This window comes from Solanum stenotomum, chromosome 12 (assembly GCF_019186545.1).
Source record: "Solanum stenotomum isolate F172 chromosome 12, ASM1918654v1, whole genome shotgun sequence".
Lineage (NCBI taxonomy): Eukaryota > Viridiplantae > Streptophyta > Magnoliopsida > Solanales > Solanaceae > Solanum > Solanum stenotomum.
The window spans coordinates 30,431,837-30,447,108 of NC_064293.1; the positions used below are offsets into that span (position 1 = coordinate 30,431,837).

The following is a 15,272-nucleotide window of genomic DNA, read 5'->3' on the forward strand; positions in this document are numbered from 1 at the left end:
GAAAAAATATGAGCCTCGATTTGCAATGTATAAAATAGATCATAGCTTTAATTTCATAGTAAAATAGATCTTACAATTAGAGATATGAAATTACATATATTGTGTTGTTAATTTGACTTTTTGTTTGTGTTTTCAAGATGACCATACAATCGTGATACATTAGTATTTATGTATCTTGTATAAATTGACAAGTACTATACTCTTATTAATTAGATACATTAAATAAGTAATTTTGTATTTAAAGTTTTGCTTAAAGATCAATAGATTATTTTGTGATACATGTAGTATTGATTAAATTATTGTATCATGACCAAATATTTAGCATGATATACATTACTATTTTTGTATCTTGTTGTGTTTGTGAAATACTATACTAAATAGATGATACATTGTACATGCAATTTGTTGTAAAAACATCAAAATGTTCAAGAATGAGGGTATGTATCAGATTATAGTTATATTTTGTACCTGATACTAAGTATATGTTAATTGTTTGACTGTTTGTGATTGATCCATGTAAATAACTATTTTATGGAATGTATCACTAATTTCTTTAATGTTAACAAGTTGTTGCATCATCTGAGCATCTTTATTCAGTCTATGATTCTAGAAGAAGATACATTATTTGCCTTGAAATATAAATATGCAATTGTGGAAGATTTTCAGTTGATAAGATACATTTTTTAAATAATGTATTATTTTATAGTTGATATTAATGTATCTGATACAATAAGGTTGTGAAAGAACGTTGTATGTAAGCTAAAATAAATAAAGTGTATCTATAAATGTATCATTTTGCAATTGATAGTAATGTATTTGATACAATAAGATTATCAATTTTTACGTATTTATGTATCAAGATACTTAATTTGATACACAATGCTTTATCCAAATAAATTAGATACATTGAAAATTAAGTATCTTATGCATAGAACAAAAAACGATTGTAGCAGTGATGTATCGAATCAGTAATATCACTAATAAAAATTAAGTTAAGAATTAAAATAAACACGATACATATAGGGAGTGATTTGTGGAGTGAAATAAGGAAAGGATAACTATTATTTTGGGGAGTTAGGATTTATAAGGAATTTTGGAGGACTCCCAGCTGGAGCAGTAACTTTCTGCCTTAAAGGCTAATAATAAAAACTTGTTGAATGGTCACTTTCCATTACTAATTTTCTTAGAAATGCACTCTTTGGAAATCTGGCAAAAGAGCAAATCCTTAAAGAACTATAGTCAAGGTTTAAAACGTACCCATGGATATTGAGCTTTGGTTTGTTGTAGATTTTGAAGTTTGAAACTTAAAAATTTGAGTTTTTAAAATTGTGATTTTTAAAACTTGAAATTTTATTTGGACATGCATTTCTACCTGGAAAAAATTTAAAATTTTATAAGTGAAATTGTAACTTTTTCTTTTTAGGATAGATTTTTAAAATCTGATACAATATCTATTATCAAAGCTCACTTAATTCAAAAATTTTGATATAAAAAACTTACAATTATATAATAAAAAATGTCCCCATGGAACAAGCAAGAGAATATATGTAATGAGTTATACTATTAAGTTCATCAATCGAAAAGAGAAAAGATTTGAAATTCAAAAATAGATTAATGAAAGTAATTGTGGAATGAAAAAAGGAAGGAAAATCATGGGTTAGGAGATTTCAAATTAATGTATCCGGAAAAAGGAATGATGAGAGCAAAAAAGAGATTTTTGATATTTTATGAAATGGTAGGGAAAATAAGAAAATATGATAATAAATAATGTATAGTTAGGTAATTTTTTCTTATTTTTTTTGTCTCAATTGATGCAACAAAAACAAAATTTAGAGAGTCAATATTCAAATCTTTTACATGTTTTTTTTTTTTTTTGATGTTATTATTTATTATATATTGCTAAATATTTAGATCGTTAATTATTGTAATTTATAGTATTTTTAACGTTATTTTTAAATATATAATCAAATATTGTAAGTTGTAATGATTGTAACTTATCGTACTTAATTTTCAAATATATAATTAATTAAAAAGAAAAATAAGACAAATAAATTACAACATAAAAAGTATTAAAATTTCTAGGAATACAACTGGCTAGATATAGGCATGTCGATGAACAACTGCTTGCTTCTAACCGAAATAAAATCCACATATTTTGAGCAAATCACTCTTAACTACAAACACACAGCTTACACACAATATCGTCCAAAAATTGTATATTTATAGCTTCTTGCAGTGCCTTTCATTGTCTCTCAAAATACTATTAAAGATTTTAATTTCTTTGAAATCAAATTAATTTAGAGTTATTTAAAAAAAAAATCATTAGTAGAGAGTGCTAAATCATCAATAGAGAGTACTATTTTGAACAACCTTATTTGACATTGCTAATACAAATTCAAATTAATTAAACTCTACTAAACATATTATTAGGAAAGAAAAACTAAATTTGTGGTTTTCATGATTGGATAAACCTAAATTTATACATATATACCTTGAGCTTTAATAAATAAACCCACAAAAGGTAATTCTGACAACATTCTTTCTAAAATAAGAAAATTGATTGAAGAGCACTTCCAAATAAAGAAAAAAGGAAAAAAAGACAGAAGAAAAACATACGTAATCATATATATACATTGCTTAATATATTAGTTAGTCCTTAAAATTTAACAAAATATTTTATTTGGGTATTCCAACTAAATCATATTTTAATTAAGTATCTGAATTTCTAAAAGTATAATTAATTATTTGTAATGTTTATATTCGTCTCTAATTATATACATCAACTTCAAATAGAAACACTTGATATTTATATAGTTAATTTAATTATTTAACCATCTAATAGAAATGAGAAAACTCACTAATATTATTTTCAAATTTGCACACAAATATATAACTAAAATACTTTATTAAAAAATTTAGGTGTCTAATTGAAACAAAATTTAGTTTAAGCATGAAATAGAAGATTTGATAATTTTTTTTAATACACACATTGTCAGATACATTTCTGTCAATATATATATATCTCGTCTTCATACACACTGGAGTTCAGTTGTGTCTAGGGTTCCCCATTTTAGCTGTGCGATTCAATGCAATCAAGCAGAAGAATCCTTGCTCGTTAAACCACTGGTAAACTTGTTTGAATTATTCAAGTTGCTTATATATATATATATATATATATATCTGCTTCTCATCTCTCTCTTTTTTCAGTTTTTTTTTTCTGAGCGTTAAGCTGTTTGTCTCTGCGATTTAGGTTACGGAGGTGAAAAAACTAAGAAGAAAGAGGTTGGTGGGCGATTGCAAATGCCGGAGGAAGATTTGATAGAAGTTAAGTTTCGTTTATTCGATGGATCAGATGTGGGTCCATTTCGATTCTCCCCGGCTTCAACCGTAGCTATGCTGAAAGAGAGAATTGTCGCTGAGTGGCCTAAAGGTTAGTAAAATTACGTCATTTGTTAGTTTTTTGGAGGCTGGCGTAGCGTAATTGAGATGCTTTTGATTGAATTTTGTTAATTGTTTTTGGAAATGGGAAAACAGGGTTTGATGAGAATACCCATAAATCTAATGACACCTAGCACCCTAAGGAGAAGTATTCAGCACCTTATCAGCCTCCAACCCAAATAAATGTTTGAAAGAAGTGTTTTTTGTTTGCATTTTTGGGGATTTTAGTTGTGGTTTTGGTGATTTTTATGGAATTAAGCGATGGATTTTTTAATCTGAGATTTTGATTGATAAGGCTAAAATGAAAATGGCCTAAAGTTCACATCAAATAGCTAAAGAGATTGTAGCCATGTTAACTTTCTGATACAAACCCACTTATATGCAAAATGACAAGCAGAATACCTAGTTAGGACAAATCCCTGTGGCACACCTATCCAACATGGTAATCCTTATACACCGAACCTTTCTAAAGTGTCTAACAAGCAACACCACTTTTGCTACGTGCACAAAATAGGTGCGTTGTGCCTGTAAGAATTTTGTCCCATCCCATATTTGATATCCCCATCCCCCATAGAACCCCTCCCCCCCTCTCTCTCACACAGGAGATACAAAATTTCAGATATGAAAATTGAGTGCTTGTTGTTCAAATCTTGTTGAATCGGTTATTTTGTGCGACTTACAAGCTTTAAGACTGATATTTGTGAAGTTTGGGTGGAAAAATTAAGGAATCTACCATTGTTGGGCATATTTTTTAGATGAAGTAATATATTTCACCTACCATTGTTGGGCATTGAGAAAACTTGAAAATCCAACTGGGTCTTGTTGAATGTTGCGTTGTTGTGCTGAATTCATTTTGGGTTTTCATCAATTAGTTGTTTATGGAAACTTTCTCATGGAAAACCATGGTGGTGGCAGCCACGATATTGATTAAATGTTCATGACATGTGTCACGACCATATTGGGGCCTGACATACATATGGTTTTGATAACTGGCCAAGCACAAAAGTGTTGTGTAAAAGATACTTTGAAAAGATTGGCTGTGTAAAAGGTTATTCGTATTGGCCATAGGCCTCTGATTGTTCTCCATACCTCAACGCCATAGTCAGCTAACATCTTTAACTGCTTCTACATCTAATTCAGAAATCTAAAATGATTTTTGAATTAACACTAATGGATGCAGTAGAATAGATGATATCTGGGCTTGAATCCTGAGAATGGAGAAATCTCTTTTAGGGAACGCATAATCCTCAATGAACTTTTGTGGCGTGAATTTGGATTAATTGGACAAGTGGATTCTATGTACCTTATGTTAAACAAAAAAAATGTTTTTTTTTGTGTTTGATTGACATGATTTTTACTTTATATATTTCGTTTAATTTTAAGTTGTTTAGTTCATTCGTCCAGATAATCATTTTCTTTGTTTAATAGTTATTATTTCTTACATTAGGTATTTGTATTGTGCATGCGCACACACATATAGAGATAGGAGGGACTTGTGAGGTTGTGAATAACTAGTTTCAAAGAACTCATAATTTGCCTTGTTAGACAAATTATACAGTGTTGTAATTAATTGGTCTATATGGAAATTGATAAAGAGGATTAACTTTGAAGCACAACTTTTTGATGATTTAACTTTTGTAAAAAGCTTTAGTTCAGTATTTAAGTCAAACCAAATGGGACCAAAATTCAAGCGCAATTCTCACTGGACAAATGAACAATCAAATCAGTATAAGAATTTTGGTTGAGGTTATTGTTACCTATTAAAAGAAATAAGAATCTTGATTGAGGTGAGTTGGTTATGGCCTGCAATTTGGCTATCCCTATTTTGCTTTACGCCATGCAGAAAAGTCTATTGATATCTAAATCCTGTAAAGCCTTCAATGTTTGGCAGATTTTCATTTTATCAACTTACCAAAAACTATATATTCAGAAAAGTGGCAAAAGGTTATTATTTATTTGTTTGGCCTCTAATTTCCCGAGATTAAGTTGTGATGCTCTCTTGGCAGATAAGAAAATTGCACCCAAGGCGGCAAATGATGTCAAGTTGATAAGTGCTGGGAAAATTTTGGAAAACAACAAGAATGTTGGTCAATGTAAGACGCCTTTCGGCGAACTACCTAATGGTGTGATTACCATGCATGCTGTTGTACAGCCATCAGTAGGTAAATCAAAATCAGGTGGGTTCCTCTTACTTGATTTGTGGTAATATATACTGATTTTACCCTTTCTATAATGTATTTGTATCTTGAGGCTATTGGTGATTCTGTTATGTAACCTAACTAAATCTGTGTGTTAAGAAAAAAATAAGGACAATAGTCTTCTTCGTCTGCTTTTTAGTATCTTAATTGTCATGCAATATAGTTAACTAGTCACTTGGTTGTACGTACCTTATTTTTAACATGGTAATGCTTTTTATGTATATGGTTCTTGACAATTTTTGCCTTACAAAGAAATTTCTGTGGTATGTGCCAAAAATTCCAGATGATTGCAATGGCTCGTGCCCAGGGACCATTTTCAAATATATGTTGTCTTAATTGCAGTTGTTCATATAGTATACTGAATATTTTAGCTTTTGGAACAGAAAGTATGAAGTTAGAATCTTGTTTCAACCATCATAGGCAAGATAGTATTAACTCCTCAAGTGATGGAGACTTAGTTTCTGTATTTTCATGTCTTAGCTTGCATGTCATTTCTTCATTTTAGAAGAGATCAAATGGGTTTACTACAAATTCAACTGTATATTCATAAACTGTAACAATAAAAAAGGAGTGCTGCAGGTTGCTTGACTTGAAGTTCTAGTTGATAACCTAAACCTAGCTTATGTCTTACAGTATAGGGCTTTATATGCCTTCAAATTTGACTAATTCATAGTCCACATATGCAAGAGTTGCTCCAAAACAAATGACTAAACCTATTTAAGTTAAACGCAACTAGGTTGATCTCCCACTGACTATTAACTATGGTTAATAAGTAACCATATTAACTATGGTTACTTATCCTGACACAGTTGTAATTAATATGAGCTTTCAATTAAGAACATGCTTAATCAAATCTGATTTCACCTAATTTAATGAAGATTGCATTTAAAAAAATGTTACTCTGTCCGTTTCAATATTAGTGTCAAAGCGCGGAGTTTAAGAAAATAACTTTTGAATCTTGTAGTTATAAACTAAGGATATTTGTAATGTGCCAAAATGCCCATTGAATCCCGTGGTTTTAAACAAGCTAAGTAGAGTGTTGGAATTAGAGTGTTACCTACTTTAAGAAAGACATTCTTTTGTACGATACTTGAGTTGAAATGGGGAAAGTATCGTTTTGTATATACCATGTTGCATCTTGTAGATATACCACAAATGAAAATTATTGTGATTATGCTGATGGTCAAGAAAGTTAACTTGTGATGATGTGTACAGAACAGTAAGAACAACAAAATTAGAATTGATATTCCCCAAAAAGATTAAAAAAATTATATTATGTTTAGAATTGAGATTTGATAAGTGATTATAATATATGGATTCATCTACTATATGTAAGTATATATGGTCCAGGAAACTTGTCGAAAACAACATTACACACTATGTTGGTGACTCGAGAGATTAGGTCATCTGCGGAAAGCATCCCCTAATTTGGTAATAGCAGTTGGGAACACATTCCTTCCATATTAGTTTCATATTCATGAGCCTTCAAGACTAGAAATACTTTTATGTAGATTGAGATGAGTAGTGTTTTTTGCTATTGGGTTTAGTCAATGATTTGTTTAGTTAAGCTCATTTCTTTTGTGACCCAGTGTTTTTAGAAACAAGAAGTGCAAAAACGAGGTCTATGGGCTTGAGGCAAAAAGTGATAAGTGCAGGGCACACTTCTTTGGAATGAAGTGCACAATTTAAGAAATTTAAATAATAATCTATTATGACACAGATGTTGAAGAAAGCTTGCAACTCATCGGTTGCTCTTGAACAATATTACCTCAAAAGCTCCAAATGACATGTTAAGGACTTTCCATTTTACAACATTACCAGTTTAAAAAAAAAGGTCTTTCCATTTTAGGGTTTTCAAAATCCACTTTTCCCAAATTATGCAACAGTTTTCATTTTGGAACTCCTGTAAATGTTTGTCATCCTCAAGATAAAAGTTAATTGTATACTATCTTTATTCATGGTGTTAGTTGGAACATGTTAATGATGCTGAATCAGTTCTGCAGATGTTAGAAACCCTCGGTCTTCAGAATTAGATGGGATATATTCTCTTTTGATTTCAACAGTGTACATATGTACATCACGTCCTTTTTGCCACTTTATTTGTAAAAATTACTTCACTTTCTCCCAAACAAAAAACTCTCTTAAATGTAGGTTACACTTTTATAAACAATAATATTCGACATGCTTAATTTATAAAAACACACTACTTCTATACACTTCTCATGTTGGTGGTGTATCATAGACTCATTTATTATCTTAAATACAATCATCAGACATTTTATCATCATACTCACTTTTGAATCATGATTTTGATATTTTTTCTCTTAGATAGATACATAGGTTAAATGAATTTGTTAAATTCTGAGCCTAGTCTTGACATGAAATGGGGCATACAATGGGACAGGGTGAGTGAGTATTTATGTGTAAAACATGTCTGGCATTGTTAGCTATTCTACTTTGGGACAACCAACTGTTCCAGTTTTAGTATCAATGTTTTATCTAATATTTATGAAGACGTTTCGCCTGGTAAATCTCTGAATATTCTTTTCTTGCTTTTGTTCCAAGTTGTTGGCTGGTTTATAACAATTCCAAGTCTAGAATATCTTGTCAGAATTACCTTTTTTGGGTTGAGATTTGTAAATTTAGGTTTAACCAATTGGGAAAATATCATTAATTTTTTTCCCTTCTAATTTAGTGATCGATACTCATATTGAAATTTAACTAACCTGAGTGTCTAATTTGGAGAAGGGGGCTAGATGTGGAACATTTGATTTTTCAACTGCTAGGATTAAATCTTTTGGATTCTTGATAAGGAGTTTAAGAAAATAGAGTAAATTGTTGTTGAAGAGATTTGAAGTTTCAGTATTCTTATGTGAATAGATTCTAATAGTTCTCTGCGTATTACTTTATCCTCTATTCTCTTGTGACAGCATCCCCTATTCTTGTATGAGAGCTGGTGTGATCTTAAGTTCAGTAATGTAGTGTATAAGATATTTCAACTAATATGTATGACACTAGTAGGAGCCGTCACCCTCCAACATCCGTCGCTTCTACTTACATATCTGATTCTGGAAGGCATGTATGTAGAAAATGTTTTTCCTTTTCCTCTTTATTGTACGTTGTACTAATTTACTTAATAATAAACAATAGTCTTTTCTTCAAATGAATTTGAGACTGGGAGTGTTAATGTGAAGTTGCCCACATGAATTGTTAAAGTTGAGAATACATTAATGAACTTGAAATTAACAAAATAAATGAAATATTCTTTTGGTATATAAAGGATTTTATTACCAAAAGAGAATCTGTACAACACCTTGACGTGATAATTTGGAATTGGACAACAAGCCCCAACTTCTAGAGTGACTAATGCTCCTACATTTTTTATTACTAAAATAGGAGCAGATGTGATATGTATTCAAGAAACAAAAATGGAAACTTTGACGGATAGCACTATTAGAAGACTGTGTGTTTGTTTGGGGTAGGGAGGGGAGGGAGTATGATTATTTTCCGGCACAGGAAAGTGCAGGACGAATATTTATTCTTTGGGATGATAGAAAGGTGAGAGAACAGAAAGGTGAAGTGTGTTGAGCTTAACAAGGGGGAGTTCATGTTAGGTGTGCAGTTTAGAAACAAAATAGAGTGGAATGCAGTTTTTTTTTGGGGTGGGGTGGGTGTGTATGGCACTGTAGAGAAGGGGTCTAAGGTTGAATTTTTGGAGGAGTTAGGGGATTGTATGGAGAGGTGGGAGATCCCTTGGGTGTTAGGAAGGGATTTCTAACACTAAACGATTTCTGGAGGAGAGGTTGGGTTGCAGGGCGATTTCCAGGGACATGGAGGAATTCTTGCAGTTTATCGCTAACTATCTTCTTATAGATTTACCTTTGATAGGTGCCAATTTCAACACCAAGCATTATCCAATTCCCTCTCTTGTGGAGATCATTCACCTATTATGTTGGATGGTGTAAGGGTAGAAGAATGAGATCACTTTTCAGATTCGAGAACACGTGGCTGTGAGTGACAAACTTTGGAGATAGAGTAGCCGGGTGGTGGGGTAGTTATGCCTTAGTGGGGAGACCATTTTTCAGACTTGCAAAAAAAGTATAGATGCTTAAGAAAGACTTTAGGTGTGGAATAAGAGGTAGTGTTTGGGAGGGTAGATGTGAAAATGAGGGATATTATGAATGAGGTGGGGGAGTTAGAAAGAATACAGGTGCGAAGGAAGTTGGACAAGTGGGAAATGGAGGAGAAAGAAATTTTAAAAATAGAGTTAGCTTTAAGAGACTAGTTGGAGACAAAAATTGAGGTCGTTGGGGTTGGAGTATTGGTACTCTAACACAAGTTCTTTCGCAGGGTAGTAGTTGCAAATAGGAGGAAAAATTTAATAGAGTCAGTAGAGTTGGGGGGGGGGGGGGGGGGGAGGGAACGTGGAGCGGGGGGGGGGGGGAGGAGGGAGGGGGGGGGGGCAGAGGGGGAGGGGGGGGGGGGGGGGGGGGGGGGGGGGGGGGGAGATACATACATGTGGGAGAGGAGGAAGAAGAAAGAGCAGTTGTTCAAAGAGGAAGCAGAACGGAGGCCAAGTTTGGGGGGAGGGGGGTTTGATTTCAATCAGATTGGAGGGGATAATAGTGAGTGGTTAGAGAGAAAGACTGATGAAAGGGAGGTGTGTGAGGCAGTGGAGTGTTGTGTGGGTGACAAGGCTCGAGGTCTAGATGGTTTCACTTTGGTTTTCTTTCAGCATTGTTGTACAGTCAGACATGATGTATTAAGTACTATTGATGAGTTTTAGGAGGGGTAACTTCGAAAGGAGCTTAAATGCTTCTTTGATTGTCATTTTTACTAAGAAGGAAGGGACTTCTAGTATTGGGGACTACTAACCTATTAGTTTAGTGGGAAGCATGTACAAGATCATTTCTAAGGTGCTTTCTAATAGACTTAAGAGAGTTTTGGACAAGACTATTTCGTTTTTGCAAAATGCTTTTGTTGATGGAAGGCAGATTTTGGATGTAGCTTTGGTGGATAATGAAGTGGTAGATTCGAGGGAGAAACAAGGTGAGCCGGGTGTTTTGTGCAAGTTAAATTTTGCTGAGTTAAATGAAGATCTAACTGTGCTAGTGGATTTTGACCTGTTGAAGTGCACTTGCTTATATGTGGCAAGGTGCTTAACTTAAATCTTATCCCGGTGAGATTTTTGTAATTGGAAATTCTCTTGAGTTAGCCATTCCATTAATCCTCCACTAATGTTTGGCGGATGTCTATTTTTGTCTAATGCTGAAGTTGTAGTATCCAGGAAATACTTGTCTCATGTAAATGTGAGCTTCATTAAATGTACTTAAATAAGATTTGTATCTTCTAAGCTTGACATGAACCGTATTTGTTCTAATGCTGAATTGAGGATAAGATACAAGGGACAAGACACGCCTTGCCACACTCTCAACCCCCTAACCCTGTGCTTTTCTTGTAAAATTTATTTATTTGAATATATGTATGAAAGTTCAATCCTGTGCCTGTTTTGCTATCCTCAACAAGTATCTTCAGTCCAGGGGTGTGGTGTTAAGAATTCATGGTGTACACTTTTCTCTCTTTTTTTTGGCTGCTGAAACTTGTATTTATATGACAGAAAAGAAGATTGATGAGACTCCGAAGAAAAGTATGTGCGCGTGTACCATAATGTGAGATTGTAAGTGATTCAACTTTAATCCTGTGGTATTCTTGGGGGGTAAACTGCTGCTGTGAAGTTCAGGGAAAACAGTATGATAGCTCATTGTTACTTGTTTGTTTGTTGAACGGCATTTCAATGTAACAGCGTGTCTATTTGTTTGAATGAATTTGGTAGGTGTACATTTTGTAATTGCATATTTCTTATACAGAAATACAGAAGGCGTGCTGGATTGCATGCTATAGGATTTTACCGACCTCTTGTTATTCTATTTTGCGTCATTATTATTCAACTTAGATCGTGAGGATCCGTATTCTCTAATCTTGATGTCTAAAAAATCAAGAAGTATGCTGGATTCTAAATTGTTAGAAGCTGGTAGGTCATTTGCACTTTTGCCCCTATTTTGTGCTGTTCTTTAGTTCCTCGCCCTTAAAGAACTTATGCTCCGCTAGGCATATGTTTGATTGCTATGGGCAAAAATGTAAAATCAGCACATTTGAAGGGTAAACCGTGCAATTAAATGGGAACTAGCACATTTCTGCTACCAGCAATATTCGTTACTTTTATGTGGGAAGCTGACCCCTCCCTTCATTCTTGGGGCCATTTAAGGAATGGTATTTATTGTTTTAGACATGCTAGACAAATTGAATACTCAAACGAAGTTTGTGCTGTTTCTTGTCAGCAAAGCAGAAGCGTTAAATGTAAGAGCAGTCGATGGTTATTTTTTGTTGTGGGTAGTCATCCATTCTAATATTTGGCAGTAAAGGGTAGTTGATATTATCTATCCAACCAGATAGAAGTCGAAGTAAGATGTGAAGGATGCCAAGACTCTTTAATGAGACTACTCAGTAAATGAGGATAGAGAGATATGAACTGCTTCAAACCAAGCACTTAAGCAACAAAATAAGAACAAAACGAATAGGAAGTGCAAACATGACCTTTTGGACCAGAAGGATACAAGTAAGCTTCCAGCAATAAATAGCTGAGTACAGTGACTAGGTATTGTTGGTGACAGATACCTTAACTGGACAGTTTGTCACGCCGACTTACAATTATTTTTACACACCGTCGGTATGTTCCAAAATGAACACTTTAGGGGAAAGTAAATAAATCACTGGCAAGAAATATCCCGAATTTACTTGGATGGATCCACCCTCAATAGCTTCTTGGCAGGTTTTCCTTATTTCCATTGCTCTTCTCCTCATTTTTTTTCCTTGGTGGTTGTCACTCGCTTTCCTTATTGATCCTCCACCCAGTTTTCCAGTCCTCCACTATTTGTTTACTGTTTGGTAAATTGATCAGTCACAATGGGGAATGTAAGAAATGGAACGCCAGCAAATGCACCCCACCCTCCTTGGTTGAATTCCATCCACACTGTGACCAAAATCCACCTACACTAGGATGGCACAAAACTTTCAATTGATCGCACCAATGCACCACGATTCCCCTCTTCTTCCCAATTCCGTCTCATGTCCCAGTCCCACCCAAAATGTTCGGACACTGCTACTGTGCACGCCTGCTATGATTTCATCTAGCTGTTCTTTTGATACAGACATGAAACTTCCTTGGGATATGTATAGAACAGAGTCCTTAGGTTGATCATCAAGCCATGACAAGTAGGCTGGTTAGTTTTGAATTCGGTATCTGAAAAAGGAATTGTTGGACCAACTGTGAAAATGGGGACTGGAACTTCAGCTTGTAAAGCCTCAATTACTTGAGATTCCAATTCTCCAATGGTGGTGAACAAGGCATACTGTGCTTTATTGGCCAATTGTGATACAACTTGGAGAAGGAAGGGTGGGCCACATCTCCCGTTGTTTGCTACTGTTAGAATATAGATGGGAGATCCGTTATGCGAATTGGTGTAATCCCAGGAATGTAATTTACGACCTAATCTCCTTGCTCTGTTCATCATGAAATTAAATATAAGTAGTTGTATTTTTCAAAACATTGTTTGATTTGATTATAAGTTTGAATGATAAAATAACAATATTTTTTGTAGCATGATAATTTTATTATAAAAAGATAAACTAATGTTTAATTCTTAAGAAAATAAGTTACATATCTCACGATTTATGTGACATATTTCATTTTTTGAGGGTGACTAGGAATTTGCACATGAAATTTTTAATTTTTTAAAAATAAAATTTATATATTTGTAAACTACGTAAAAAGTGTTATAAGTCACAATAATTGACAATCCAAAATAATTAAAAGATATATGAAAAATTTACCATTAAAGATAGATTTGTTTGAATTTTGAAATTCGAAATGTGTTACTACATAAATTGAGATAGAGGGAGGGAGTACAATAACTATTTATATTAATATATAATTTTTATTTGTATTTTGAATAGTTTAATTATTTTTATCAAATATGAATACTCAAACTTTTAAAAAAATAAATCAAAAGAAGTATTTAGATCGGGCATTATATCTTAATATTCGAATGTATATTGAGATTCAGATGTTTCTTACTCATATCAATTCGGCAAGTAACAATACCTGCTTCAAAATGTCCATTAGCAAGTAGTAGTTGATGATGATAAACGATGGAGAAAATCGTGAGAGACATAGGCCAAAATGAAGCCACCGGAATATTCCTCCGTTCCCCAATACTGACGGCCCACGGTAAGAACGAATCAGCTAAAATCACATTGGGTTTTGGAACCGCGTCAAGTATACTATCAACAGGAGCTTCCATTTTAGTAAACACAGCTTTCACAAAGCCTTCAAAATCTTTGCTTCTCTCCTTTTCTGATGGAATTACATTTGGTATAGTTAGAAATTGGATATTATCTGGTTTTGGATCTGATTTCAAAAAGCTGAACCACTCTTCTGTAACAATAAAAGAGATTTGAAGTAGATGATTTAGTGTGGATGTTGCAGCTATGAGCTTGCACAGATTCATCAATGGATTGATGTGGCCACTACCTGGATACGGAATCGCCAATATCTGGCAACTCAATAGGGCTTCATCGACGTCGGTAAGTTCCATTCACAGATCCTTTTGCTTTTATGAATAGGAAAACGAAAATTAGGGATTTAGGACTGATAATGTTCACCAAATTACTGATTGATGAAGCTCGGGTAGTGCGGAATTTAGCCAAACAATTACAAAGACAATAATAAGTTGATAATAACGAATGTAAACCAATTGAAGAAGACACAAATTTAACGTGGTTCGATTGGTGTGACTTAATCCACTATATCAACAAGAGTACAAAAGAGAGTATAAAATTAGAATAAATACTCTAATTAATCCCAAATACCCAAAAAGAATAACCTCACAAGATCACTTCAAAAAAAAAAAGGTTCACACAATTTTTTTTTTTAACACTAACTCTTTTACAAAATTACTCTTAATGGAAAGACAAAGAAAAAAAGAAAGCAATGAAATATTTTCATATGCTTCAAGGTGTATTTCAACTAATGTCTAAATTCCCTATTTATAGAGAAAAAATACGCTTGTTGATGTGCTTCCAAATCTTGGACAAATATATTTGCTTCCAAATCTTTCACAAAAGAAAGATGAAATATTCAACATCTCAATGTGCTTTCAAATCTTGGACAAATATATTTGCTTCCAAATCTTTGACAAAATATATTTGCTTCCAAATCTTTCACATAAAATATGTTTCTTCAATCAAACAAAAAAGGCCACATTACATATACAATAGGCTGTCTCCAATATTGCATGTTTTTTTTAAATATTGGCAGTGGTCCTCGTTGCCAGTTTGCAATTTAATAATGATTCCATATTAACTCTTAGCAACACAGTCTTTTTACGGCACAGTATTTAGTGGCGACCTCCATTTCATCGGCATCGCTTCAATATAATGTGTGACAAAAGGCGGAGCCAATGTTAGGAGTTTGGAGGTTCTAAATCAATTTTGTTTGGGGGTTCACATGTTTATATACACTATTTATTCAATTTTCTAATAATCTACAAAAAAGCTACTGGGTTCATAAGAACCCAT

At 33.3% G+C, this 15,272-nt stretch overlaps 1 protein-coding gene and 1 pseudogene across 1 annotated transcript; one reads left to right on the forward strand and one right to left on the reverse strand.

Moving 5' to 3' along the window:
- Positions 1–2,997: 2,997 nt before the first annotated feature.
- LOC125846471 (membrane-anchored ubiquitin-fold protein 3-like) lies at positions 2,998–11,548 on the forward strand. The gene is made up of 4 exons (XM_049525896.1): positions 2,998–3,126; positions 3,251–3,430; positions 5,445–5,615; positions 11,254–11,548. The coding sequence occupies exons 2-4, from the start codon at positions 3,301–3,303 to the stop codon at positions 11,307–11,309; spliced, it is 357 nt and encodes a 118-aa protein (XP_049381853.1). The 5' UTR covers positions 2,998–3,126; positions 3,251–3,300; the 3' UTR covers positions 11,310–11,548.
- Positions 11,549–12,350: 802 nt separating this feature from the next.
- Positions 12,351–14,444, reverse strand: LOC125847309 (UDP-glycosyltransferase 87A2-like; annotated as a pseudogene).
- Positions 14,445–15,272: the final 828 nt, after the last annotated feature.

What these genes read in the sequence shown, in the direction of transcription:
- LOC125846471 (XM_049525896.1), top strand. Translation starts at nt 3,301, where the DNA reads ATGCCGGAGGAAGATTTGATAGAAGTTAAGTTTCGTTTATTCGATGGA. An exon ending in TGTCGCTGAGTGGCCTAAAG is followed by an intron (nt 3,431 to 5,444) that starts GTTAGTAAAATT and finishes CTCTCTTGGCAG; the next exon opens with ATAAGAAAATTGCACCCAAG. An exon ending in AGTAGGTAAATCAAAATCAG is followed by an intron (nt 5,616 to 11,253) that starts GTGGGTTCCTCT and finishes TTTATATGACAG; the next exon opens with AAAAGAAGATTGATGAGACT.